The sequence below is a fragment of the Leopardus geoffroyi genome, chromosome A2 (genome assembly GCF_018350155.1).
Source record: "Leopardus geoffroyi isolate Oge1 chromosome A2, O.geoffroyi_Oge1_pat1.0, whole genome shotgun sequence".
In the NCBI taxonomy this organism is placed as follows: Eukaryota; Metazoa; Chordata; class Mammalia; order Carnivora; family Felidae; genus Leopardus; species Leopardus geoffroyi.
In genome coordinates, this window is record NC_059331.1 from 101407566 (window position 1) to 101430323 (window position 22758).

General features: G+C 40.5%; 1 protein-coding gene across 1 annotated transcript in view; it reads right to left on the reverse strand.

Moving 5' to 3' along the window:
- Positions 1 to 22758, reverse strand: part of COL28A1 (collagen type XXVIII alpha 1 chain) — a 176010-nt gene that overhangs the window by 52404 nt on the left and 100848 nt on the right. The window contains exons 26-27 of the mRNA XM_045494881.1: positions 16260 to 16328; positions 11670 to 11738 (exon numbers count right to left, since the gene is read on the reverse strand). Of these exons, the coding sequence (XP_045350837.1) occupies positions 11670 to 11738; positions 16260 to 16328 (138 nt within the window). The remainder of the gene's footprint in view (positions 1 to 11669; positions 11739 to 16259; positions 16329 to 22758) is intronic.

The following is a 22758-nucleotide window of genomic DNA, read 5'->3' on the forward strand; positions in this document are numbered from 1 at the left end:
CTTAATCTATTAATGAGAGTCTTTAAAATAGGACCTAGATCAATTACAAATTTATTAAATATATGCTCTGATTACCACTAGGCAGAATGCTTGCCTGTACAAAAGAATCACCAGATATAACACCTCAGGCCCGTTCATAACAAACACATATGTTTACATGGATAGAATTAACTGTGATCCTGTTACACTGTGGTAATAGATAATTTTGTCACAAAGATCTACTTTCAAGAAAGCCAAATCCAGCATTTCAAATAAACTTCTATCTGTTAGGCCAGTCAAGTATACCAACCCGCAAGAGTAAGGTACTCCCACTATTAAACATTAGGATTTAAAAAAGAATTTATCATTTCACAAGTTTAGAGTTCTCTTAATAATGGAATTCAGTAGTTGTTTATTGAATTAAGGTATATATAAATGAATCATTTTGTAGGTCAATAATATGGTTACAGGTGGAACTTTACCACTATTTACTATATAACTTTCATATATCCATTCAATTATTCATTACTTTGTTCATTCATTAAACAAATATTTATTAAGTGTTTACTGTATGCCATACATTCTGCTGGGTACTGGGAATTTAGATATGGATGAAGAAACAAAGTCCCTGCTCTCAAAGAGTTGTTGTCTTGTTGTCGTTGTTGTTAACCAAAAGAAGACAGATAATAAACAGGAAAAAAAAAAACAAATATTTTCGGATGGTGATAGTGCTACGAAAACAATAAAATGGGACAAAGTTACAGAATGATTGAGAATGGGATGATGAGAGTCTCCCAGAAATGATTAAAAAAAAAAAATACTAGTCCACAAAATTAAAAATTCTAACAAATAAAGATTAAGACACATAAAAAAAGAACCTACAGCTAGATACATCATAGTGAAACTGCCTAACACCCAATAAGAAGAGAAACCATTAAAAGTCACAGAGACAAGGACAAATTATCATCTAAGGAATAGTTAGAATGATGGGTAACTTCTCAAGAACGAGAGTGGGGACCAATTGATGAGAAAATCTTCCTTGCACTGAGAGGAAAAGCTGTGTGCCTAGAATTCTAGCCTCAGAAAAACATCTTTTAAGAAGAGATTAAGGAGAAATAAATGTAGTTTCAGGCAACCAAATGGAGAGTTTACTCTAGCGGCTCTGTACCAAGGAAATTCTGAAGAATCCACCTCAGGCAGAAGGATAGTGGTTCCAGTCTGAGATGAAAGATGGATTAAAGAGGTAGAAAGGAGTACATATGTGGACAAGTCTGAATAAACAGTGATTAAGCAAAAATGACCCGAGGGATTGAAAATTAATTAAAACATGAAACAATAATGATAGGGTAGAGGTAAATAGAATTAAAGTATTCTAAGTTATTGTAGTACCCAAAAAGTTACTATGGGTATTTCATAAGGTAAATGTGAATATTTTTAAGAGTAAATATTGAAAAAGAGAAAAATGAGTAAATTCCAAACAAGTAAAAGGAAAATACAATAGTTAAAAAGGAGTAAACCTTAAAAGAGGGGGAAGAAAAGATTTTTAAAAAGGAATATAGAACAAGGGGGGACAAATAACCCAAAATTAGATGGTAGAAATAAATTAAAGTTCACTAATTATATTAAATGTAACTGAACTAAAAATGCTCCTGGCAAAAGACAAACGTTGCCAGACTGGACTTTTAAAAATCCAAATACATGGCGGCACCTGGGTGGCTCAGTCGGTTGGTTAAGCGTCTGACTTGATGTTGACTCAGGTCATGATCTCACGGTCTGTGAATTCAAGCCCCCCATCAGGCCCTGCAGAGAGAGTGGGGAGCCTGCTTGGGATTCTCTCTCTCCCTTTCTCTCTCTCTCTCTCCCTTTCTCTCTCTCTGTGCTCTTCCCCCCTCTCAAAATAAATCTAAAAACTTAAAAAAAACCAAATATAGATTGTCTAAAAGAAACATAAAATAAAAGGATACAAAAATGTGGAAATAAAAGGATAAGAGTAGAACATCAGGAAAATTTAACCAAGAAACAGTAACTACATTAATTTCAGGTATTAGAGGCTTTAAAGTCAAAAGCATTACTACCCCTAGTATCCTAAAAAAGTCATCATAGCCAGTTTTCGATTCTTTCTTGTATTTCCTTTTCTCCTTTTCCCTCCTAATTCCCTCTCTCTGATTCAGGCAAGTGTTCTGCCTGTTTCTCTCCATTTCAATACTCCTTGGTCTTCTCGCTCAATTTCACTTTCCTAGGGCACAATGCACTCCCGTTGGGCCCATGATTCCCAGCCTTATGATGTGAGAAGCAGTTTTGAAGAATTGCTGATTTGAAGAATTTGCTGTAGGCTGAAAGAAAGATTATTCTGGGGCTGTTTTTATCACCTTAAGTTTGAGCCACAAATACCCATAAACTCCATACTCATGGCTTTGTTAGAGCTTCTCTGATCTCAAACAGGTAATTTACCTCATTTCCTCTGACATCTTATATTTGAAATGAGAAGTCATATCTGCAACTAGATAAGCAAAGGTGCTGATAATAAGAAACCAATAACTGTAAAGTTCTTAAGGTGTTTGTAAGAGCGTAAGAAAGTTTTGAGTACAGACCAGTTGGCACTCACGGACCTGTCACAGAGGTTTGCAGTACAAAAGCATATGTCCTCAACCAGCCACACAGGAAGGGACTTGATAAGACTTTGAGTGTGTGGGGGGTATAACGGTTATTATAGCCTCCCCCCACAGCTACACGTACCAGCCCAGAGTCTGCCATAATTCCTAGTCTTAGGCCTGGTCATTGATAACAAAAGTTCACTAAATCCAATCCTTGGCTTTTGACAGAATTGCACTCAGGGAAACAGAAGTGCTTTTTAATATTTCTCTCTCTCTCTCTCTCTCTCTCTAAGTTTTTATTTATTTATTTTGAGAGAGACAGAGCACACTAGTGGAGGAAGGGCAGAAAGAGAGAGAGGGAGACAGAGAGAGTCCTAAGCAGGCTCCATACTGTCAGCATAGAGTCCAACACGGGCCTCACACTCACGTGCTGTGAGATCATGACCTGAGCTGAAGTCAGACGCTTACCCGACTGAGCCACCCAAGAGCCCCTTGAAGGGCCAACTTTTAATTTCAAGATGCAAATAAAAATTTTGCATAGCATTTACCTCTGAAAATCTCAAACTGATCATTTTCCTCTTTCTGACACCTACCTTGACTTGGTTACTATAATTCCTTCAGGGAGGAGGAAGAGCAGGGGTGAGTGACCTTGGTACATTACTTAGCAAGTCTGTGTATCACCCATGGAATATGAAGAATGTAATATGGCCTTAGTTCCTTTCCTGAGCTCAATATCCCTGAAGAATAAAGTTGCCTCTTTCCCTGCTGAAAGAAGGGGAAAAATATATACTAGTAATTTACTTCTAACCAAGCATTGATGGGTGGGAAAAAAAATAAAATACCTTTTGTAAATTTTCAACAGTGAAATTCATGTGCTATAAAGATGGCAGCAGCAAAGAGTTAATTTATCCATGTCCTTCATTCAACTAGGTTTTATATGGACAATATCTGTTACAAGAATGAAAAGGAATTAAATATATAATATTTATGTCTTAATATATTAAATAGACATGAATGGATGGGTAGGAAGAGGAGGGGGTGGGGGAGGAGACACAAAGGGAAGAAGAAAAAAGTCAGAACAATTTAAAATGGCAGCATGCCAGGGCGCCTGGGTGGCTCAGTAGGTTGAGCGTCCAGCTTCAGCTCAGGTCATGATCTAGTGGTTCGTGGGTTCAAGCCCCACATCGGGCTCTGTGCTGACAGCTCAGAGCCTGGAGCCTATTTCGGATTCTGTGTCTCCCTCTCACTCTGCCTCTCTCCCACTCGTGCTCTGTCTTTCTCTGGAGCCTCTCAAAAATAAAGAAACATAATTATAAAATTAAAAATAAATAAATAAATAAAATGGCAGCATGCTCACCATAATTAAAAATGAGGTACTATTAGAGTATAAGTACTTTTAGTATATAACTGCTCAAATGAAATCTTTCACATAATTTTCAAATATTTGGTGATAACAAATCTTTTTTTTTTTTTTTTTAATATTCAGCATTAGCACATGGCATTGAACATTGTCTTATCTTTATTACCAAGTCTTTAGTCTTTTGACTTCTCTTTGGGAATTGGGGAAACCATAGTAAAGCTTGGGGCAGGACACCATTATCTTTGGAAAAAGTGACTTAAAAAATTAGTTTTCCCTTTGGGGTTCATGGCAGTGTGAGGAGTGTGATAGAAGTCAAGCGGACTTCTGAGACCGTCACTAGCCATTGCACAAGGCTGTATCCACAGTAAATAGAGAAGAAATATAAACTGATAATGATGATTCAAGTGCACTAAATTAAGAGCCTAAAATCTCCATTCCGGTTCTGATCTGGGGAATAGACTATTTTCATTGGAAATGTAATGATGAGATTGAGAAGGGAAAACAGCCTACCATATCTTCAGATTCAGATTGAGAAAAAAAAAAAAAAAAAAAAGCCATCCTTTTTCCTAACTGGCTTGAAGGAATGAAAACCACTTGGCACAGGAGGAAAATGAAAGCATGAAGCAGTGAGAAATGCAGATGGTCTCAGAGCCAGTGCCGGTTGATGAATGTAAGCTTTCCCTCACCTGTACAACCTATGTAGAGAATACTGTGAGTGCAGTGCTATTGGTTTGGGTTTATAACCCATGTAATTGTTTTTAATTTAGTTTAAAAAATAGTAAAAGGTATAAAGGTATAATACAGGTATAAAAGGATGCCTTCGATGTCTGAAAAACAGGTTTGTGGATTTTGATTACCAGGATCAACTTTCAGCCACAGCACGTCCCACCAGAAGCACTTTGGCAGGTGTAATCCCAAAATGCTGAACTATTTTAAGGTACCTGTCACGTGGTTCTGATGACTCCTTTCGATGTAGAGGAATCATTGTGGGAATTAGAAGATCGCAATATGGGAAAAGTATCAGAAGCTAATTCGAAGATGGTTTGTGGCATAAGCACACATATAATCTATGTTATGCTGTTAACTATATTCCTTATTGTTTCAGTTTAATTTTTAAGGTGTGTTCAGGTTGAATGCAGTGATTCTACTATTGCCAGGGCTGGTTTGTGTTTTAGTTTTGATGCTGCTCTTTGTAGTCACGAAGGACAAAGAAAACTTTAGGTTGAAACACCAGAAAGTCATTGTATTAAAACATGTGTGCACATATATTTCTCTCTTAATCGTATTAACACTATAATATACATGGTTACGAGTTTAGAAGACTAGGAAATCTTCCTAATGTCAATGACTCTTAACCTTTCTGCAGGCATTTGCAACTTGGTGTAAACCAAATCTATCCCTGACTTTTTCCCCCTTAAGTCAATTTCAACAAATAAATCATTTCTATTTGACCCTTAAGTGGGGGTAATTTTCCATGCTGTAATAGGTCCACTCTAACCAAAAATCTAGTCAAATGGATTCTGGAAACGCTTTGAAACTGATCAGGTCATAGGTAGGAGCCAAAGAGAAGGCTGTGGGGCTCTCTGTGAGATGTTCACCCACTCCATGTATGCTCCAAGTCTTTGAAGCTTTAGCCTTTCTGGTGAAAGGATCCCAGAAGGTGGCAAAAATACTTGCTGCAGTTAAAAGGGCTCTTTGAGTTTATAGAACCACCGTTACTTTAATGCAGGTGAAACAAACAAAAATCTACCTAAGAAATGACATTATCCCTAAACATTGAATGAAGAATCTTAGAAAGCTCTGGGTCCTAACCTAAATTTCTAAATCAGAGGGCTTTGGAGGGTAAAGCCATTTTCTTTCTGACTATTCTCCTGCTGGCCCTGAAAGCTGAGCTGACTCACCTACCACCACACCCATGCTGGTCTCAGATGCTATCAGCATCCTGAGTAATCCCCTAGGACACTAACCCTCTCCTCATTCCCCACATGAGCCCAATTGCTGGCTTCTCTTTATTCCTGTCTGGCTCTTCCTCTTCATGCCAGGTCTGCCTCCCTCCTCTGACGTCATCTCTCTCTAGACTTTGAACCACAGCTGTGCTGCCAGGTTCCAGGTGGCTCTTGTCCTCTCACCCTGCCTTTGTCACAGATAGGAATGAGCATTTCCTGTTCCTCTCCTCATCCCTCCAAACCTCAAGCCTCCTCCAGCTCTGTGGCTAATACTCGTCCTGTCTTCTCAAGACAAATTTCTAAATCATCCGCTGGTGCTCCTGATGCCGCGTGAAATAAGTAAGAAGATAACAAGGTTCTAAGGTTTTCTTTTCAAGTTAGGATAAAAGAATGATGAAGCCAAACTCAGTCTTTGTAAGCCCAGGTAACAGAGTCTCACACTATCAGGATAGCAACTAGCCGTTCTAGAAGTTGCCATGGAGACTATTCTTATCTTGTGTTTGCTTCTGGAAGCACCAATATTCTTCAGAACAACAAATCACTTTAACTTTGCCATTCTTCCTAGAGATGGGTTAAATTATGTGTGGCGTTAATGCTAGCTCTTCACCAAACCTGTGGTTCTTCTTCCTGGTCACATAGCTGTACTGCCTTTCCACAACACTAATTCTAGCCAGTAGAATGGGGGCAGAGGTGATGTATGTCAACACCTGCCCAAGACTTTGAAGAAGCAGGTGTGCCTCTTTCACACTGTCCCTATCTGCCTGCTGGGAATAAGTGGTAAAGAGGCCCAGCACGTGGAGGAAGCATCAATGGCAGATGAGGTTCTCTCAAATTCTAAATGAAAGAAAATTGTCCACCAAAAAGGAACACCTACCTTGGCCTGTTATGCGAGCAAACATACTATATGTGAGCTCTACTGTTTTTGAGCCGTTATTCCTTTTGGAATAATGGAGCCAGGCCCACACTAAGTCACACAACCAAGATTTTATGTTGTAGAGCATGAAATCATTTGAATGCCAGAATTCTGAGCCTTCATCCTGGAAAATAGAAAGGGGACTAGTGGAAAGTGAGGGAAGCAGGGAAGGAATAATAATGTGACTAACCATAAATATTTGTCGCCTATATAACTATGTGCCGAGTCCTGTGTTAAATGTGTTATACATACAGTCTCATTTAATTCCATCTCTTCTTTATGATATTTTAGGCAATTGTACTATTATCTCCATTATTCAGGTATGGAAACTGAGGCCAGGTTGCAGGACTGAGGAAGCCATGATTCCAATCTGTTGACTCCATAGCCAACCTCTGATTGAGTATTCAGTACTGTGTCCTGGGCCCTTTGTGCAATTTTATCTTCACAATGCCTTGTAAAATAGGCTGTCTTAACTCCATTTTAAAGATGAAGAAACTGAGGTTCAAGGATTTATCCAAGCTTACACAACTAGCAAGATTCAGCCCAAGGTCTGTATAGCTCTCTCTCAAGCTCATTTTCTTCCCATCATGCTTTGAGGTCAGACTATAGGTAGAGGGGGAGATCATTTGGATGGAGTTTCCCTCCATTTCTGGGCTCCAGTTGTCTTAGAGGTTAATCCTTTAACTCTATAACCATGTGACCACTCACATCATCACTATTTACCAGCTTCGGAGATATTGGGATTTCTGCCAGATAATGTTCACTAGATTCCCCTAGCATGTCACTGAGGCTATTTTTCACACTGGCTGGGCCTAAATATCAGCCCTTCCTGTGTCACAGCCTAATTGCAGGGAGAGTTCCCTCAGCCAGGGTTGGATCAGTCATGCTCAGAACTAAATGCAGAATAGAAGCCAATGCCATAGAAGCATATTTTTTTTAAATGAGTGAAGGGTTTATGTCCAGCAGGAATTATAGTAGATACCAGTCCACAAATCTACCTCAGAAACTCCTGAAATCAAGGAGGGCCACTAGGAATCTTATTTTTATAAATACTGATTGATTCTCTGAGAAAAAGCACTACAGGAATGTCAGAGCTGATCAGGACACTGAAACTGACTTCAACAAAGATGGAGAGAGGAAAACTGGCCCACACTCTCATTACATCCCTCCTGGACTCTAGGAGGTTGGATGGTTGACATATCGTGGAATCCCTTAAGACCCCACCCCATTTCTCCTCCCTCCTGACTTAATCTGGAGGATTACCGGCATATATATAGTCCATATTTAGGGAAACAGTCGGTGTTCACAATGGGACAAGATGGTGGAATAACATAAACTCCTGGTCTATGCCATGAACCTGAAAGACCAAAGCCAAGAAGCCACGCTCCCAGATTCACCCATTCAATCAATAGACATTTGTAGTTGAGAGAAAGCAATGAAGTCCCTGAAGGAGCCAGAGATTCTTTGCAATGCAGAGCCAGCTGAGTCACAGTGAGGACTGCAGAAAAACTGCAGGAGGCTGCCCGGGTGCCCACGGGGAGTGAGCCCATCAGGCTTTCATGTTTCCCAGGACCAAGGCTGCCATGGCAACAGCCCTATATGGTCCCAGAGCTTCAGGAAAGGCAGGAAGAGAGGGTTACCAGAAGGTCACACTCTTTCATATGGAAAATCAGGAGAATACATAGGGGTATGGGAAAGGGAAGACCCACATTCCTCATAGTCAGTGCACATCCAGTCTACAGATGGTAGACAGAGTGAGTCTTAGCTAATACCTCTCTGATCATGTCATCCTTCCCTGACTTTCAATTACTCTTAGGATGAAGACTAAACTCATTACTGTGCACTATGCTAAGCCCAATTTATTCCATGTACTGCCCCTCCATACTCTCTGGAGTTCAGAGTGTGATTATTTTATAGCCTGTAAACTCTATGAGGACTAAATTCCTGTCTTTTCAGTCATCGTTTTATATTGCACTTATTTGCCTGACACAGATGGTGTTCAATCAGTTTTGGTTGGTTGGTTGGTTGGTTGGTTGGTTGGTTGGTTGGTTGATGAGTGACTGACTGAGACACAATATTTTGGCAACAGGGTCCTCTGGGTGCCTCAGTCAGTTAAATGTCTGATGTGGGATTTCGGCTCAAGTCATGATCTCATGGTTCCTGAGATTGAACCCCATGTAGGGCTCTGCCCTGATAGCACATAGCCAGCTTGGGATTTCTCTCTCTCTCTCTCTCTGCCCCACCCCTTCACTCTCTCTTTTTCTCTCTTTCTCTCTCTTTCTCTCTCTCTCTCAAAACAAATAAACTTAGAAAAATATTTTAGCAACAAAATTAGGTGGGTGTTGGAGCAAATACCTCTGTGATTGTAACCCAATCCCTATTTTCCCTGTGGTTGGGACAGTATGAGAGACGGGCATAGATCATACCCCAATGTTAAATGTTACCAGCGACAAGGGCTTCCATCAAAGACTTACCAGCAGAAGTGAGTTTTACTAATTCAAATGGGTTTTTAGAAAGAGGTGGGAAATGGGTCAACAAATGAACATAAATGATATTTTACTCACCACATAGCCCTAAAATAACTTGGAGGAACACCAGTTCCCTCCCTTTTTTCCATAATGGTATAACCCAGGGTCAAGAAAATGAGGTGGCAGTCCTGAGTAAAATAGGCTTGCCCTGTTGCCAACAGGATGCCAGGCAATCCAGTATGTCTAGAGAGGTTCTATGAAGCCACCTTGGTCAGGGTTCACTGCCAAGTAGTATCAGGCCACAGTCCTCAGAGTTTATCTCATTTCTGCTAGCCCTGGATATGTGACAGTTTTAATTTTGGTTCCTTCCCTATTGTGGTAGGCTTCACGGTATCAGAGATTCACTCACGATGGACTTTGAACATAGCACAACGTGGAGGGCATAATAAAAGACAAGTGGTGAGGAAGGCAGGGCACCTCAGTAGGGTTGGTGAGCACTAAGTACAACCCAGGTCACTCCTTGTTGGATAAGGAAGTATTTCCTGGATCATAAAAAAGAAAAACTGGCACCAGATTTAACACGGTGGCAATAAGGAACCAACAGCACATGTGAATGGAGCTCTTGTTGGCGGAAAGACCAGTGATCGAACGTGGGTTCATTGCTTAAACAAACCCATGCAAAGGTATCTATAGAGCGTTACTATCTTTTAACTGTAGAATTTTAAGATTAAGTATGAGAGCGATGTTGTTTACAAGGAAGCAGTTTTTTGCTGTATCTTCCAGTGCTAGTCAAATATCAGCAACATGTTAACTGTCAGGTCTTCCCTTGGATACTCAGCCCCACGGACGAGCAACTGTTATTGAAAAGAGCTGGGGCGCCTGGGTGGCGCAGTCGGTTAAGCGTCCGACTTCAGCCAGGTCATGATCTCGCGGTCCGTGAGTTCGAGCCCCGCGTCGGGCTCTGGGCTGATGGCTCAGAGCCTGGAGCCTGTTTCCGATTCTGTGTCTCCCTCTCTCTCTGCCCCTCCCCCGTTCATGCTCTGTCTCTCTCTGTCCCAAAAATAAATAAAAACTTTGAAAAAAAAATTAAAAAAAAAAAAAAAAGAAAAGAGCTGACGTGGAAGCCCCAGACATTGGGAGAGAGATAGAAAGATTTAACACAGATTCAGTGAGTTTTGCTTCTGACAAACCTCACTCTTTACACAGGAGTAGGCAGTTTATTTTCTCAACACTGGATTTCACAATTATTATCTTAAGCTCCCACTGTCTCCTACTTGCTAAGAAATTCTATTTGTTTTCTGTTTTTATTTTGTTGCCTTTTTTTTTTTTGAGAGAGAGAGAGAGAGAGAGAGGGCACACAAGCAGGGAATGGGCAGAGGGAGAGGGAGAGAGAATCTTAGGCAGGCTCCACGCTCAGCACAGAACCCAATGCAGGGCTCAATCCCACAACTCTGGCATCATAACCTGAGTGGAAACCAGGAGTTGGGTGTTTAACTGACTGAGCCACCCAGGCATCCCAAGAAATCCCATTTGAAAAACAGTTTATTTTGAACGTTTCAATTTTTAAGAGTCAATACCAACTATGCAGGGGATGAATTACTCAGTTTCAAAGTTTAACTGTGGTAAAAACAATAGCAGTTTTTTTGGGGAGAAACTACAATGTGAATGAGTAAAAAACAAAAATTAAAAATAATAAATCAACATAGGAGATGTAGAAAAGGAAATTGTTTGAAATTACATTGCGACCATTAGATGCCAAATTTTGTCTGCTGAGACATGGGGCACCCTGGGAGTTGCACCTTGCTGGATAGGCTTATTGCTGCTGAGACAGAAATACAGCAGAATATAGGTGGCTGTGGATTCCAATAACGCAGACTCAGGGTTGAGAGCCGCGGTTCTCACCCCAGATGCTCAGGAGAATCACCTGGGGGGCTTTTTAAGCCCACAGTATTCAAGCACTACCCCGAGAGATTCAGATTTCATTCTTCTGGGGTAGGTTGTCAGTATTATTCATGAAGTTCCCCAGGCAGTTCCACTGTGAGCTAAGACTAGGAAATCTTAGGCTAAGAATGGAAGATACAGTTGAGGAAGGTAAGAGAGAGAGAGAGAGAGAACACACAGCTGGGCATAAATTCTCCACTCAGCTCAGAGACCAGCAAGAACAACAAACCTACTGTAACAGAAATTTCACCAAGCAATTTATGTAATGTCTAGTGTTCATGAAAACTAATGTACTTACACCATTTATACACTTCTGGATTGTGTCTCTAAAGTACTGGAGGTAATTTTACCCGCTAAGCTTATATTAAATTCATTTCATTATAGTCATGTTTTTATATTATCCATAACCTCTTTTCTCATCGTTCTGGCAAATTGAGAGATGACTCTCATGCAATCACATCCACTTACTTTAATTCCTTGTAATCCGTAGCCAGGGGGGCCAGGAGGGCCAGGCAGGCCTTTCTGCCCAATATTTCCCTGTTGGAAGATGAAGAGAAACCAAAGAGAAACATGAGGAGATTTAGGAAGAAACAATGTATCTCTGCTCATCTTCCTTCTTCCTTCCTTCCTTCAGTCCCATCAGGACCTGCATCTGTGTACCCCACAAGCTAGATCATATTTTTTATAAAGCAGTGTTTTTCCAAAAATTTTAAGCCACAGAATCCTTTGTGAAAATCTTACACATAATCCAAATGTAAGTAAAGAGGCAAGGCAGAGCTGCTTGACCGAAGAAGAGTGTTGTCCCAGTCACCTTGTCTGCTCGGGCTCCTCTGGTTGAACCTACCACCAACCCCTAGAACACCAGGGGTGTGAAGGCTGCTCACACATAACTCTGTGTAGCCTCCAATGTGTTGTTCCATTTCAACATGGAGTGCTATTCACCGGGCTTGCAGTGAAAGGTTCAGTGGATCAGTATCAAACTTTTTTTTTTTTAATTTTATTTACACCCAAATTAGTTAGCATATAGTGAAACAATGATTTCAGGAGTAGATTCCTTAATGCCCCTTACCCATTTAGCCCATCCCCCCTCCCACAACCCCTCCCGTAACCCTCAGTTTGTTCTCCATATTTATGAGTCTCTTCTGTTTTGTCCCCCTCCCTGTTTTTATATTATTTTTGTTTCCCTTCCTTTATGTTCATCTGTTTTGTCTCTTAAAGCCCTCATATGAGTGAAGTCATATGATATTTGTCTTTCTCTGACTGACTGATTTCACTTAGCATAACACCCTCCAGTTCCATCCACGTAGCTGCAAATGGCAAGATTTCATTCTTTTTGATTGCTGAGTGATACAGTATCGAACTTTTAAGAAAATCTGCAAATGAAGCAGAAAGTGTAGCATTGCCCAGTGTGTGCATTCTGCAGCACAAGTTAACCCCACGCTTCTTGGGGAAAGTCTCCTGTGGTCAAATGAGATTGGAAAATGTTCTATCCCACGGTGTGTGCCTCTCCTTGGAGATCCCTAGTGCATACAGGCATACCTTGTTTTACCGTGCTTCGCTCTTGTGCTTCCCAGACACTTGCATCTTTTACAGATTGAAGGCTTGTAGCAACCCTGTGTCAGGCAAGTCTATCCATGCCATTATTGCAATAGCATTTGCTAACTTCCTGTCTCTGTCACGTTTTGGTAATTCTCACAATATTTCAAACTTTTTCATTATTATTATATTTGTTATAGTGATCTCTGATCAGTGATCTTTTTTTTTTTAAGTTGATTTTTTTTATCTTGGGGGGCAGGGGGAAGAACAAACTAGGGAGGGGCAGAGAGAGAATCCCGAGCAGGATCTGTGCTGTCTCCCACTTATTAAGAAATTCTATTTGTTTTCTGAGAGAGAGAGCACGCATGTGCATAAATGAGATGCAAAGAGAGAGGGAGAGAGAGCATGTGCATAAGCAAGGGGCAGAGAGAGAGAGGGAGAGAGAATCTTAAGCAGGCTCCACACACAGTGCAGAGCCCAACACAGGGCTAGATCTCAGGACCATGAACTCATGACCTGAGCTGAAATCAAGAATCAGAGGCTTAACCAACTGAGCCATTGAGGTGCCCCTGATCAGTGATCTTTGGTGTTACTATCGTAATTCGTGGGGGGGGGGGGGGGGGACACGAATCACACCCGTATAAGACAGCGAACTTAATCTATAAACGTTGTATGTGTTCTGACTGCTCCAACAATGGGGACATTCTCCTGTCTCTCTCCCTCTCCTCAGGCATCTCTATTCCCTGAGACAGAAGAATATTAGGGGCTGATGCAGCTGGTGAGCTGAAGTTGAAGCCAGTTATCATTTACCATTTTTAAAATCCTAGGGCTCTTAAGAATTATGCTAAATCCACTTGGCTTATGCTCTATAAGGAGAACAATAATGCCCGAATGACATCTGTTTGCAACACGGTTTACTGAATATTTCAAACCTACTGTTGAGGTTTACTGCTGAGGAAAAAAAAAAAAAAAGAAAAAAGATCCCTTTCAAAATATTGACAGTGCTTGTGGTCACCCAAGAGCAACTGATGGAGACAGACAATGAAAGTCGTGTTGTGTTCATGCCTGCTAACACAACATCCATTCTGCAGCTCATGGATCAGGGAGTAATTTTGACTTTTAAGTCTTATTTAAGAAATATAGGGGTGCCTGGATGGCTCAGTGAGTTAAGAGCCCGACTTCGGCTCAGGTCATGATCTTCCAGTGGATGGGTTCATGCCCACATCAGGCTCTGAGCCTGGATCCTGCTTCAGATTCTGTGTCTCCATCTCTCTCTGTCCCTCCCCCACTCATGCGTGTTCTTTCTCTCTCTCTCTCAAAAATAAATAAACATTAAAAAAAAAAAAGAAGAAATACATTTTGTGGAGCACCTGAGTAGCTCAGTCAGTTAAGCATCTAACTTCAGCTCAGGTCATGGTCTCGGGATTCTTGAGTTTGAGGCCTGAGCCAGGCTCTGAGCTGACAATGCGGAGCTTTTTGGGATTCTCTCTCTCCCTCTCTTGCTGCACCTCCCCTGCTTGTGCTCTGTCTCTCTCTCAAAACAGATAAACATTAAAAAAAAAAAAAAAGGAAATACATTTTGTTGTAGGAAATATGAAGAATTACTGAAATGAAAACAAAGAATTTAGAATACTGCATAAACTTAGTCGATACAGCAGTGGCAGCATTTGAGAATACGACTCCAGTTTTGGAAGAAGATCTATTCTGGGTAAAATGCTATCTAACGCGTGCTACAAAATCGTTTGTTAAATGAAAAGTCAATCAATGCGGCTAACTTCATTGTTGTCTTATTTTAAGAAATTGTCACAACCACCACAACCTGCAGCAACCCCCACCTTCGTCAGCCAGTGACCTTTAACATGGAAGTAAGACCCTCTACCAGCAAAATGATTACAACTCACTGAAAGCTCAGAGGATGGTTAGCATCTTTAGCCATAAAGCATTTTTAATTAAGGTATATTCATTGGGCTTTTTTAGACATAATGCTATTGTACCCTTAATAGACTAGAAGATAATGGTTTTATATGCACTGGGAAGCCAAAAAATTCATTTGACTCTCTTTAGTGTGGTACTTGCTTTATTATGGTGGTCTGGAAATGAACCCTCAGTGTCTCCAAGGTATGCCTATATGAATATATTAAAGCCTCTAAAAAGTCCCACAATAGAGAAGTTAGTTTAACTTTGCTTATTCCAGAAGTTCCCAAAGTAACATTTGATGGAATAAACTTTGAGCAAGGCTGGATGAACATAAATTACGGTACAAGTTAGTCTTTTTTTCTTTCCACTATAGGCAAAAGCTTTGTTTATTTATTTATTTTCTGATTGTAAGAGGAACACCTGTTCACTTAGAAAATAACAAACAAAAACTAAAACTAAAAACAGAAATAAAGATAACAATGAAGAAGGAAAAATGGACCCCTCTTTCCACCACCCAGTGATAACAACTACTAACATCTTGGGTATGTCTTCATCCATATCAAGTGATCCATAAAGTTAAGAAATCGCCTACTGCCAGAATGAAGTTGATGGACAAAAAAGGATAAACTAAGAATCGTGGTAACTCTGGGATCCTCAGAAAAATCTTTGACTCATAGAGCCTTTTCCCTTTCCTCTCTGATAATGGGGCTCTCATTCATTTCTGTGCATCTTGGTCATGAATATACATGTTTGAAATTTGCATGTGTAATGGGAGTCTCCCTGACGCCTGTTTTCCCTATGAACATGCCTGATACTTCTTTATTTTAGTTTTTGAACAAATCAAAGAATTTTTTGTTGGGCATGTGAATCAATGATTAAAACAGGGCTTCTGAGCCTCTGAAGTCTTGCCATTTTGAGCTGCCTAATTCTTTGTGATGGGTGCTATCTTGTGTACAGTATGATGTTTAGCAGCATCCTGGGCCCCCAGCTACTACCTGCCAGTAGCACCCCTTTCCTGGTTGTGACACCCAAAAATGATTCCAGACATTGCCAAATGTCTCCTGGGGGCAGACCAGGAAGGCAAGAACTCCCTCATTGAAAAACACTTGATTAAGAGAATGAAAGATGAATAATCACCAAAATGGACATGGAAAAAGAAAGAGGAATAGAAAACAGAGCAAAGGGATCCAGAGGCAGTTTCTTTCATGTTCTATGGGGGCAACAAATCTGGACCCTTGCACTGAGGCCCTGACAGAGTGGACTACGCACATATGTCACAATAGATACGTTAGCAGGTGTTCTGTTAAAAGGCCAGCAGAGGCACCTCCGACCAAAGTGAAGATGTGCTTCTTAAGGACAGCACAGCCTTTAAGAAACCTGAAAATATTTTGAGCATTTTGCAACCACTTCCTAATTTCTTTGGGGGAAATAAATGGCTTTATGAACTTATGATCTATTTTACTGAAAACTCACATAATATGAGAAAGTGAGACTTTTCATCAGCAATCAAGAAAAAATAAGTCAATGCTAAAATAAACATTTGCTATGAAGTTAATGTTCACTTGGTACCTGACCTTCACACAGAGCACAGAATTTAAGACTCACCTTTGGCCCCTGGGTTCCTATGCCCCGAGGCCCAGAGGGACCTGGGGGACCTCTGACACCAGGCTCTCCCTGAAAAGACACAATGAATGACAAGTCACTGATTAAAGTGAAGCTTTATGTGGTATATTTTATATAAAATGTCATATTTCATATTAAAAATATTCCATATGAACTTTCATGTAAGAAAATATATTTTAAAACCCAAACCCTTGAATTTCAGATATTAATTGGGGCCTTTTCTATCAGCTCACTTCCCTATACTTGACAAAGGGAATGTTATCGCCCTTTGTTTTCACTTCTTATTGCCATTTATGCAATCTTCCAGCCAACTGATATGGGTACACTTCAAAGCAATTAAGTCAGTTAACTTGTGACAACATTACTAGGTACTTTTTTTCAGAGCTCCCTTCTCTGGAATTGGAAGTGCCACCATTGTGAGTGGAGAGAGAAAGACGAGACGAGAATAAAAAGAAACCATTGAAAGGTAGAGCTCCAACCCGAACTAGTCCCTCCTGTTCTTTCATATAACAAAGATTATGCTACTTGGGGTACGGATAAACTTTGTGATACTTCTGCCCCAAGAGCAGTTGAGGCTCCAGGAAAATTCCTATAAAGTGTTTTCAGAGTCCCGGAAGTGTTTTAGAACAGGCAACTAGCCCAGAGAAAAGGTAGGGCTTGATTGGGGTAGGTCCGGCCCTGTGCCTAGACCCATGTGAGATGTGAATGATAGGAAGAAGCAGAGAAATGAAAATCTCTTCATCAAACCACCTTCTATGTACCCAGCACTGTGCTGTGCACGTTCACATATGCTAAGTGATGTAATTTAGTACTCGCGACAACTCTGCATCACAGTGATGACTAACTTACCTAACTTCTCTGAACCTCAGTAAATTCATCAGATACACAGAAAGTCATACTTACATTTCATGGGGAGACAGAGAAGTGAGACAAAGAATGTGAGTGTGTCTATCACAACGTCTAGCTGAGTAGGCACTTGGGAAATATTAACTCCTTATTGCAGCTTTTATCTTTAAAAAATTTTTAAATGTTTATTTATTTTTGAGAGAGAGACAGAGTGTGAATAGGGAAGGGACAGAGACAGAAGGAGACACAGAATCTGAAGCAGGCTCCAGGCTCTGAGCCATCAGCACAGAGCCCAATGCGGGACTCAAACCCACAAACTGTGAGATCATGACCTGAGCTGAAGTCGGATGCTTAACCAACTGAGCCACCCAGGTGCTCCTCATTGCAGCTTTTATTAAAGAGGAAACTAAAGTTAGCCCAAAGCTGCACAGCTATTGAGAAGTAGGACTAGGAGGACAAGGAGAAGGAGGAACCCTCAGTTGCTGGTACAGCCACTTAGGAAAAGTTTGGTAGTTTCTTAAAAAGTTCAACATCAATTTACCATACAATCTAGTAATTTTACTCCTGCACCCAAGGGAAATGAAAACATATGTCCACACAAAGACTTACAAATGAATGCTTTTAGCAGAATCGTTCATAATAGCTACAAACTAGAAACCCTCTAAATGCCCATCAACTGATAAATGGATAGACAAAGCGTGGTATATTCCACAATAAAAAGGAATGGACTACGGCTGTATGCTACAACAGGGATGAGCCTCAAAAGCATTAATCTCAATAAAAGAAGCCAGATATATGAGACCACACATTGCTTGATTCCATTTGTATGAAATGTCCAGAGAAGGTGAATCTATAGAGATAGAAAGCAAATCCATAATTGCCTGGGACCAGGAATAGGAACTAGGACAGGATTAACTGTAAATGGGCATAAGGGATTTTATTGAGAGGAAGAAAGTATTCTAAAACTGATTTATGGTGAGGCCATACAACTCGCTAAATGTACTTTAAAAATCATTGAAAAATACATTTGGAATGGGTGAGTTCTGTGATATATAAAATATGCCTCAGTGAAATTATAAAGAAAAAAGGACAGAAACCAAAGCCAGGCTTTGAAGGTAAATCTCCCAAGCTCTTGTCCCAGGTCCGCTTTCATCCATGTTCTGTTAGGAGCTAAATACCTTATAGATTGCAACAGTGCAAAGATCATGGATTATAAGAAATGATGACATTGTTTATCTAGCAAAATAGCCCATCCTTATTTAAATTTACTCTCTGTGTATAAATCCTAAAGTACTTCTAGAGAAAACAAGGCCTTAAAAGAATTAGAAAGCATTTAAGCTTTATTTTATTACTGACTTAATTCTTTCAATCTCTATTTTCATAATTACCTATTTTCCTTGTGCTTGCAGACCACCTTTATGATGTGGGTCTCCTGTTACCGTCTCTTCCACTTAGTTCTTAGTTGCTTTTGTGGTCACAGGTACTAATTCTCTAACACCTCTCTCCTTCCGCCTCCCAACTTTTGGGTCTTAATGACCCCCAGATTCTCCCAGCTTAAATGATCTCTCCTGTCATCAAAAGCTCCAAGTAGAGAACATGAACATGTCCTATATCACATACATTTCTGCTGTCTCTCCTTTCCTAAGTATCTCTGATGTGCCTTTAGAGGCAGTATATGTAAGTTCGCTGGGGGAGGGTCTCCAGCTATACCTGACTCACACTCGCTGCATTTTGATACCCTCCAGCAAAACAGAACCAGGTAAACATACTTCAGTAGATTTTACCCAAAATCATTCAACGTTTTATCAAAAATAATTGTCTTCTTTGCCTGGTTAGTGTCAACTCCACCCCAGATACAATGGCTCCCTCTCTTGTGTTTCTATTCACCTCTCCCCTTCCACAGTGAGGTTGGAAAGCATATGGCTGCAACCTGCTATGCGATGGGGAGTACACAGCCCCACCTGGAAAGAATTCTGCTAAGAAAAACAGAACCTGTATTTGAGGAAGTCTCTAAATCTGAGGATGCAGAAACCAGAGGATGTTTCTTTACAACCAGAGGATGTAGAAACATGTAACACCATAAGAATAGCGTGGGGTGGTTCAGTCTGTTAAGCATCTGACTTCCGCTCAGGTTGTGATCTCGCAGTCAGTGAGTTCAAGCCCCGCATCCAGCTCTGTGCGGACAGCTCGAAGACTGGAGCCTGCTTCAGATTCTGTAACTCTGTAACCCCTCTCTCTCTGCTCCTCCCCAGCTCGCTCTCATGCATGCGCTCTCTCTCTCTCAAAAATAAACATTAAAAAAAAAATAGCGAAGATGAGACCCTCAAGGACACAGAACTCATCTACACAGAAAGCCCAAGGAAAAAACAAAGGATGACTAACCTTTGATTAAAAGAGACTTACGAAGCATCTCAATCAAATGCAATGTGTGGACATAATTTGGATCCCAATTCAAACAAACCAACTGCAACAAATTTGTAAGACAAGCTGGTAAATTTGTTTTTTTTTTTTTTTTAATTTTTTTTTAACGTTTATTTATTTTTGAGACAGAGAGAGACAGAGCATGAACGGGGGAGGGTCAGAGAGAGGGAGACACAGAATCTGAAACAGGCTCCAGGCTCTGAGCTGTCAGCACAGAGGCCGACGTGGGGCTCGAACTCACGGACCATGAGATCATGACCTAAGCCGAAGTCGGCCGCCTAACCGACTGAGCTACCCAGGCGCCCCTCAGGTTGGTAAATTTGAACACTGGATATTTGGTGATACTAAGAAATTATGAATATTGTTTAAGGTTTGTTAATGGTACTACAGTTATGTTTTTAAATTTTTTTAATGTTTATTTCTGAGAGAGAGAGAGAGAGGGAGATAGAGAGAGAGACAGAACATGAGTGTGGGAGGGGCAGAGAGCGAGATGGAGACACAGAATCTGAAGCAGTCTCCAGGCTCCAAGCTGTCAGTACAGAGCCTGAACTCACAAACGCGAGATCATGACCTGAGTCAAAGTCAGATGCTCAATCGACTGAGCTACCCAGGCGCCCCTACAGTTATGTTTTTAAAAACAGCTTTTAATTTGAGATACACATACTAAACCTTTACATGAGAGATGTGTGGGATAGGCTTCAAAGTAATGCAGCAGGAGAGGGGGAAGAAGATAATAGAAGATTGGCCACATACTGATAGTTGTTGAAGTGCAACAGGCAAATGGGAGTTCATTTTACTAGCCTTTCTACTTCTATATGTGCTTGATAATTTTCAGAATAAAATGTTTTTAATAGTATTTTTAAAATCCATCAACAATATCTGATAACAATCTCACCAGTGAAGGGGAGGAAAGGTTACTGTGATGTTCACCTTTAATGAGAAGAAGAATACAAGATTTTAAAGACAAAAATATGGCAAAGGGTAAAAGCACACAAGTGGATTCAGTATCATTAGAACGTACATGTCTTTGATGCATTCTTGGCATGTCCCCAATGTTATATAACTTTTAAAAATTAAGTATATGGAGGCAAGGTAGGAGATTTTTTTAACTGAGTAAATATTAAGAAAGAATTCAATACTCTACAATTTAATTCGTGGTATTTTGTGTGTGTGTGTGTGTGTGTGATGGTTTTAGTTAAAACTTCCTTCTCATTTAGTATTAGTCTCTCTCTCTCTCTCTCTCTCTCTCTCTCTCTCACACACACACACACACACACACACACACACACAGAGCCCAGATGTGAAAGCAAGTGGAAAAACAGTTGAAATTTGCTGTGAGTGTACTTTAGGCCAGCTTTGTCCACGTTTATTATTGCTACTCATTCTCTCTCTTACTCGGCTCTCCCTAACTCTCGTCATGTAGGAGTGCCTGCAGGCTGAATGCCGACCTTGTGAGCACCTTGTTGCTCTTTCTACCCTTGAACCTTGGCCAGTGAACTCTGAAGGTGTGATTCCCATGTCACCTGTGGTGCTTCAGTGTTTCCCTCAAACAAGCCGTCCATCTTTACTCATATAACTGTTGACATATAGCTGTGTTTTACGTATCAAAATAATCTTTTGTAACTTTTTGACCTAGGTAAATATAATCTAAGATATGCATCTGATATATAGATAGTCTTCAAACCAAGTCTTAACATATTCTGCAGATGTTAGAGTTGGTCTGTAACATGGTATTAGGTAGGGTTGTTCCTTGGTGTTTCTGTACCATACTTTTCAAGAGGTGGGAATATCAGGCACTTAATGAATTACGTGAATCCACAGAGACAGAGTCTCTCTACTATGGTGGGGTCTTGAAAATGTATTATGTCTTTTGCTCCTTGGGCCATGTGTCCATATGAGGCCACAACAGTGGGTGAATGCATACAAGAAGACCATGGTCAAGACGGACTTCACCGTTTGATAGCACCCCATCTGCCACGATGCAGCAAAAGTGGTACCTAAGAAGTACCACTTTCAGACATGACATTTTCAGACATGCAGTTTTATTGTCAGTGGATGGTGTGACAATCACAAATAAAAGGAATTACAACAGGGACTCGCACAGCTGGACATGCAGGATCTGAGAGTTATTAGAACCTGCAGAGGGAGCCCTTGCATTAGGAGATAATAAACAGGCAAATTCTGGAGTTGCCATTTTTAACTATATCCATCAATTTCATAAGACCACATAGCCTAAGCCCTGTCCCTCCCCTTCCTCAACAAAACAAAACAAAAGAAAACCAAAACAAAACAAATCAAAACTGTTTAGATTGCCCAGAGCTTCCCCTTGGCCCACAAAGAGAATTCTAGACTCAAGATACTCTTGCCATTTTCACAGGAAATGGCCAAGTTTAGAACTAACTACCTGCAGTACTTGTACATGTAATTTAACAATGATTCAGTGAAGGTTTTACCTGGACCATAACCTTGTAGAATGGTTGAAAACCATTCATTGATTAATATCACAACTTTCACTTTTTAAAAGAAAGAAAAAGGAACCAAACACATTATCGCATTCATTCTTTTTCTCATTTCTCTTTGCTCTGGTTAACATTAAAATTATCATAATAATAAAATGAATAACAATTGGCATTTATTAAATTTATTAGGTGGCAAGTACTCTTCATTCATTATCCGATCCTATTAACATCAACTTACTTCATTTTATAGATTAAGGAAGCTGAGACTTTCAGATAAGAATACACGATTTCCCCAAAACCACATGGCCAGCAGCAATTCAAACCCAGGCCTAACTCCAGAGCCCATCTCTCATCTTGGCGGTGGCTGGAGCTAGATGCAAAACGCTAGCTAATGTCTCCATAGACTTTCTTCCAACCGCCATTAAATGCAAAGACATGGCTCTGTAGCTGTGAAAGGCGTTTCCTATACTCAGTTAATCACACTCTCTCAAGGAGAAGGAAGAAAGCATCCTCATTTCAAGATCCCTGACAGGCTCACACAACCTGTACAGGTACCCAGCTGCCTAAGGCCTCCCTCTTCATTTCCCCGCCGTTGCTGTTGCTCGGTTTTGTGGCTTAACCCCAATTTTGTACTTAGTCTCATTCCAGATCTTCTGCCTACCCAATTCTTATTTTCTCCGTGTATCCCTACTGCAATATACTTGATTTGGCAGAGTAACACATGCTGTGACTACTACTACTACTTTAGTGTGTTA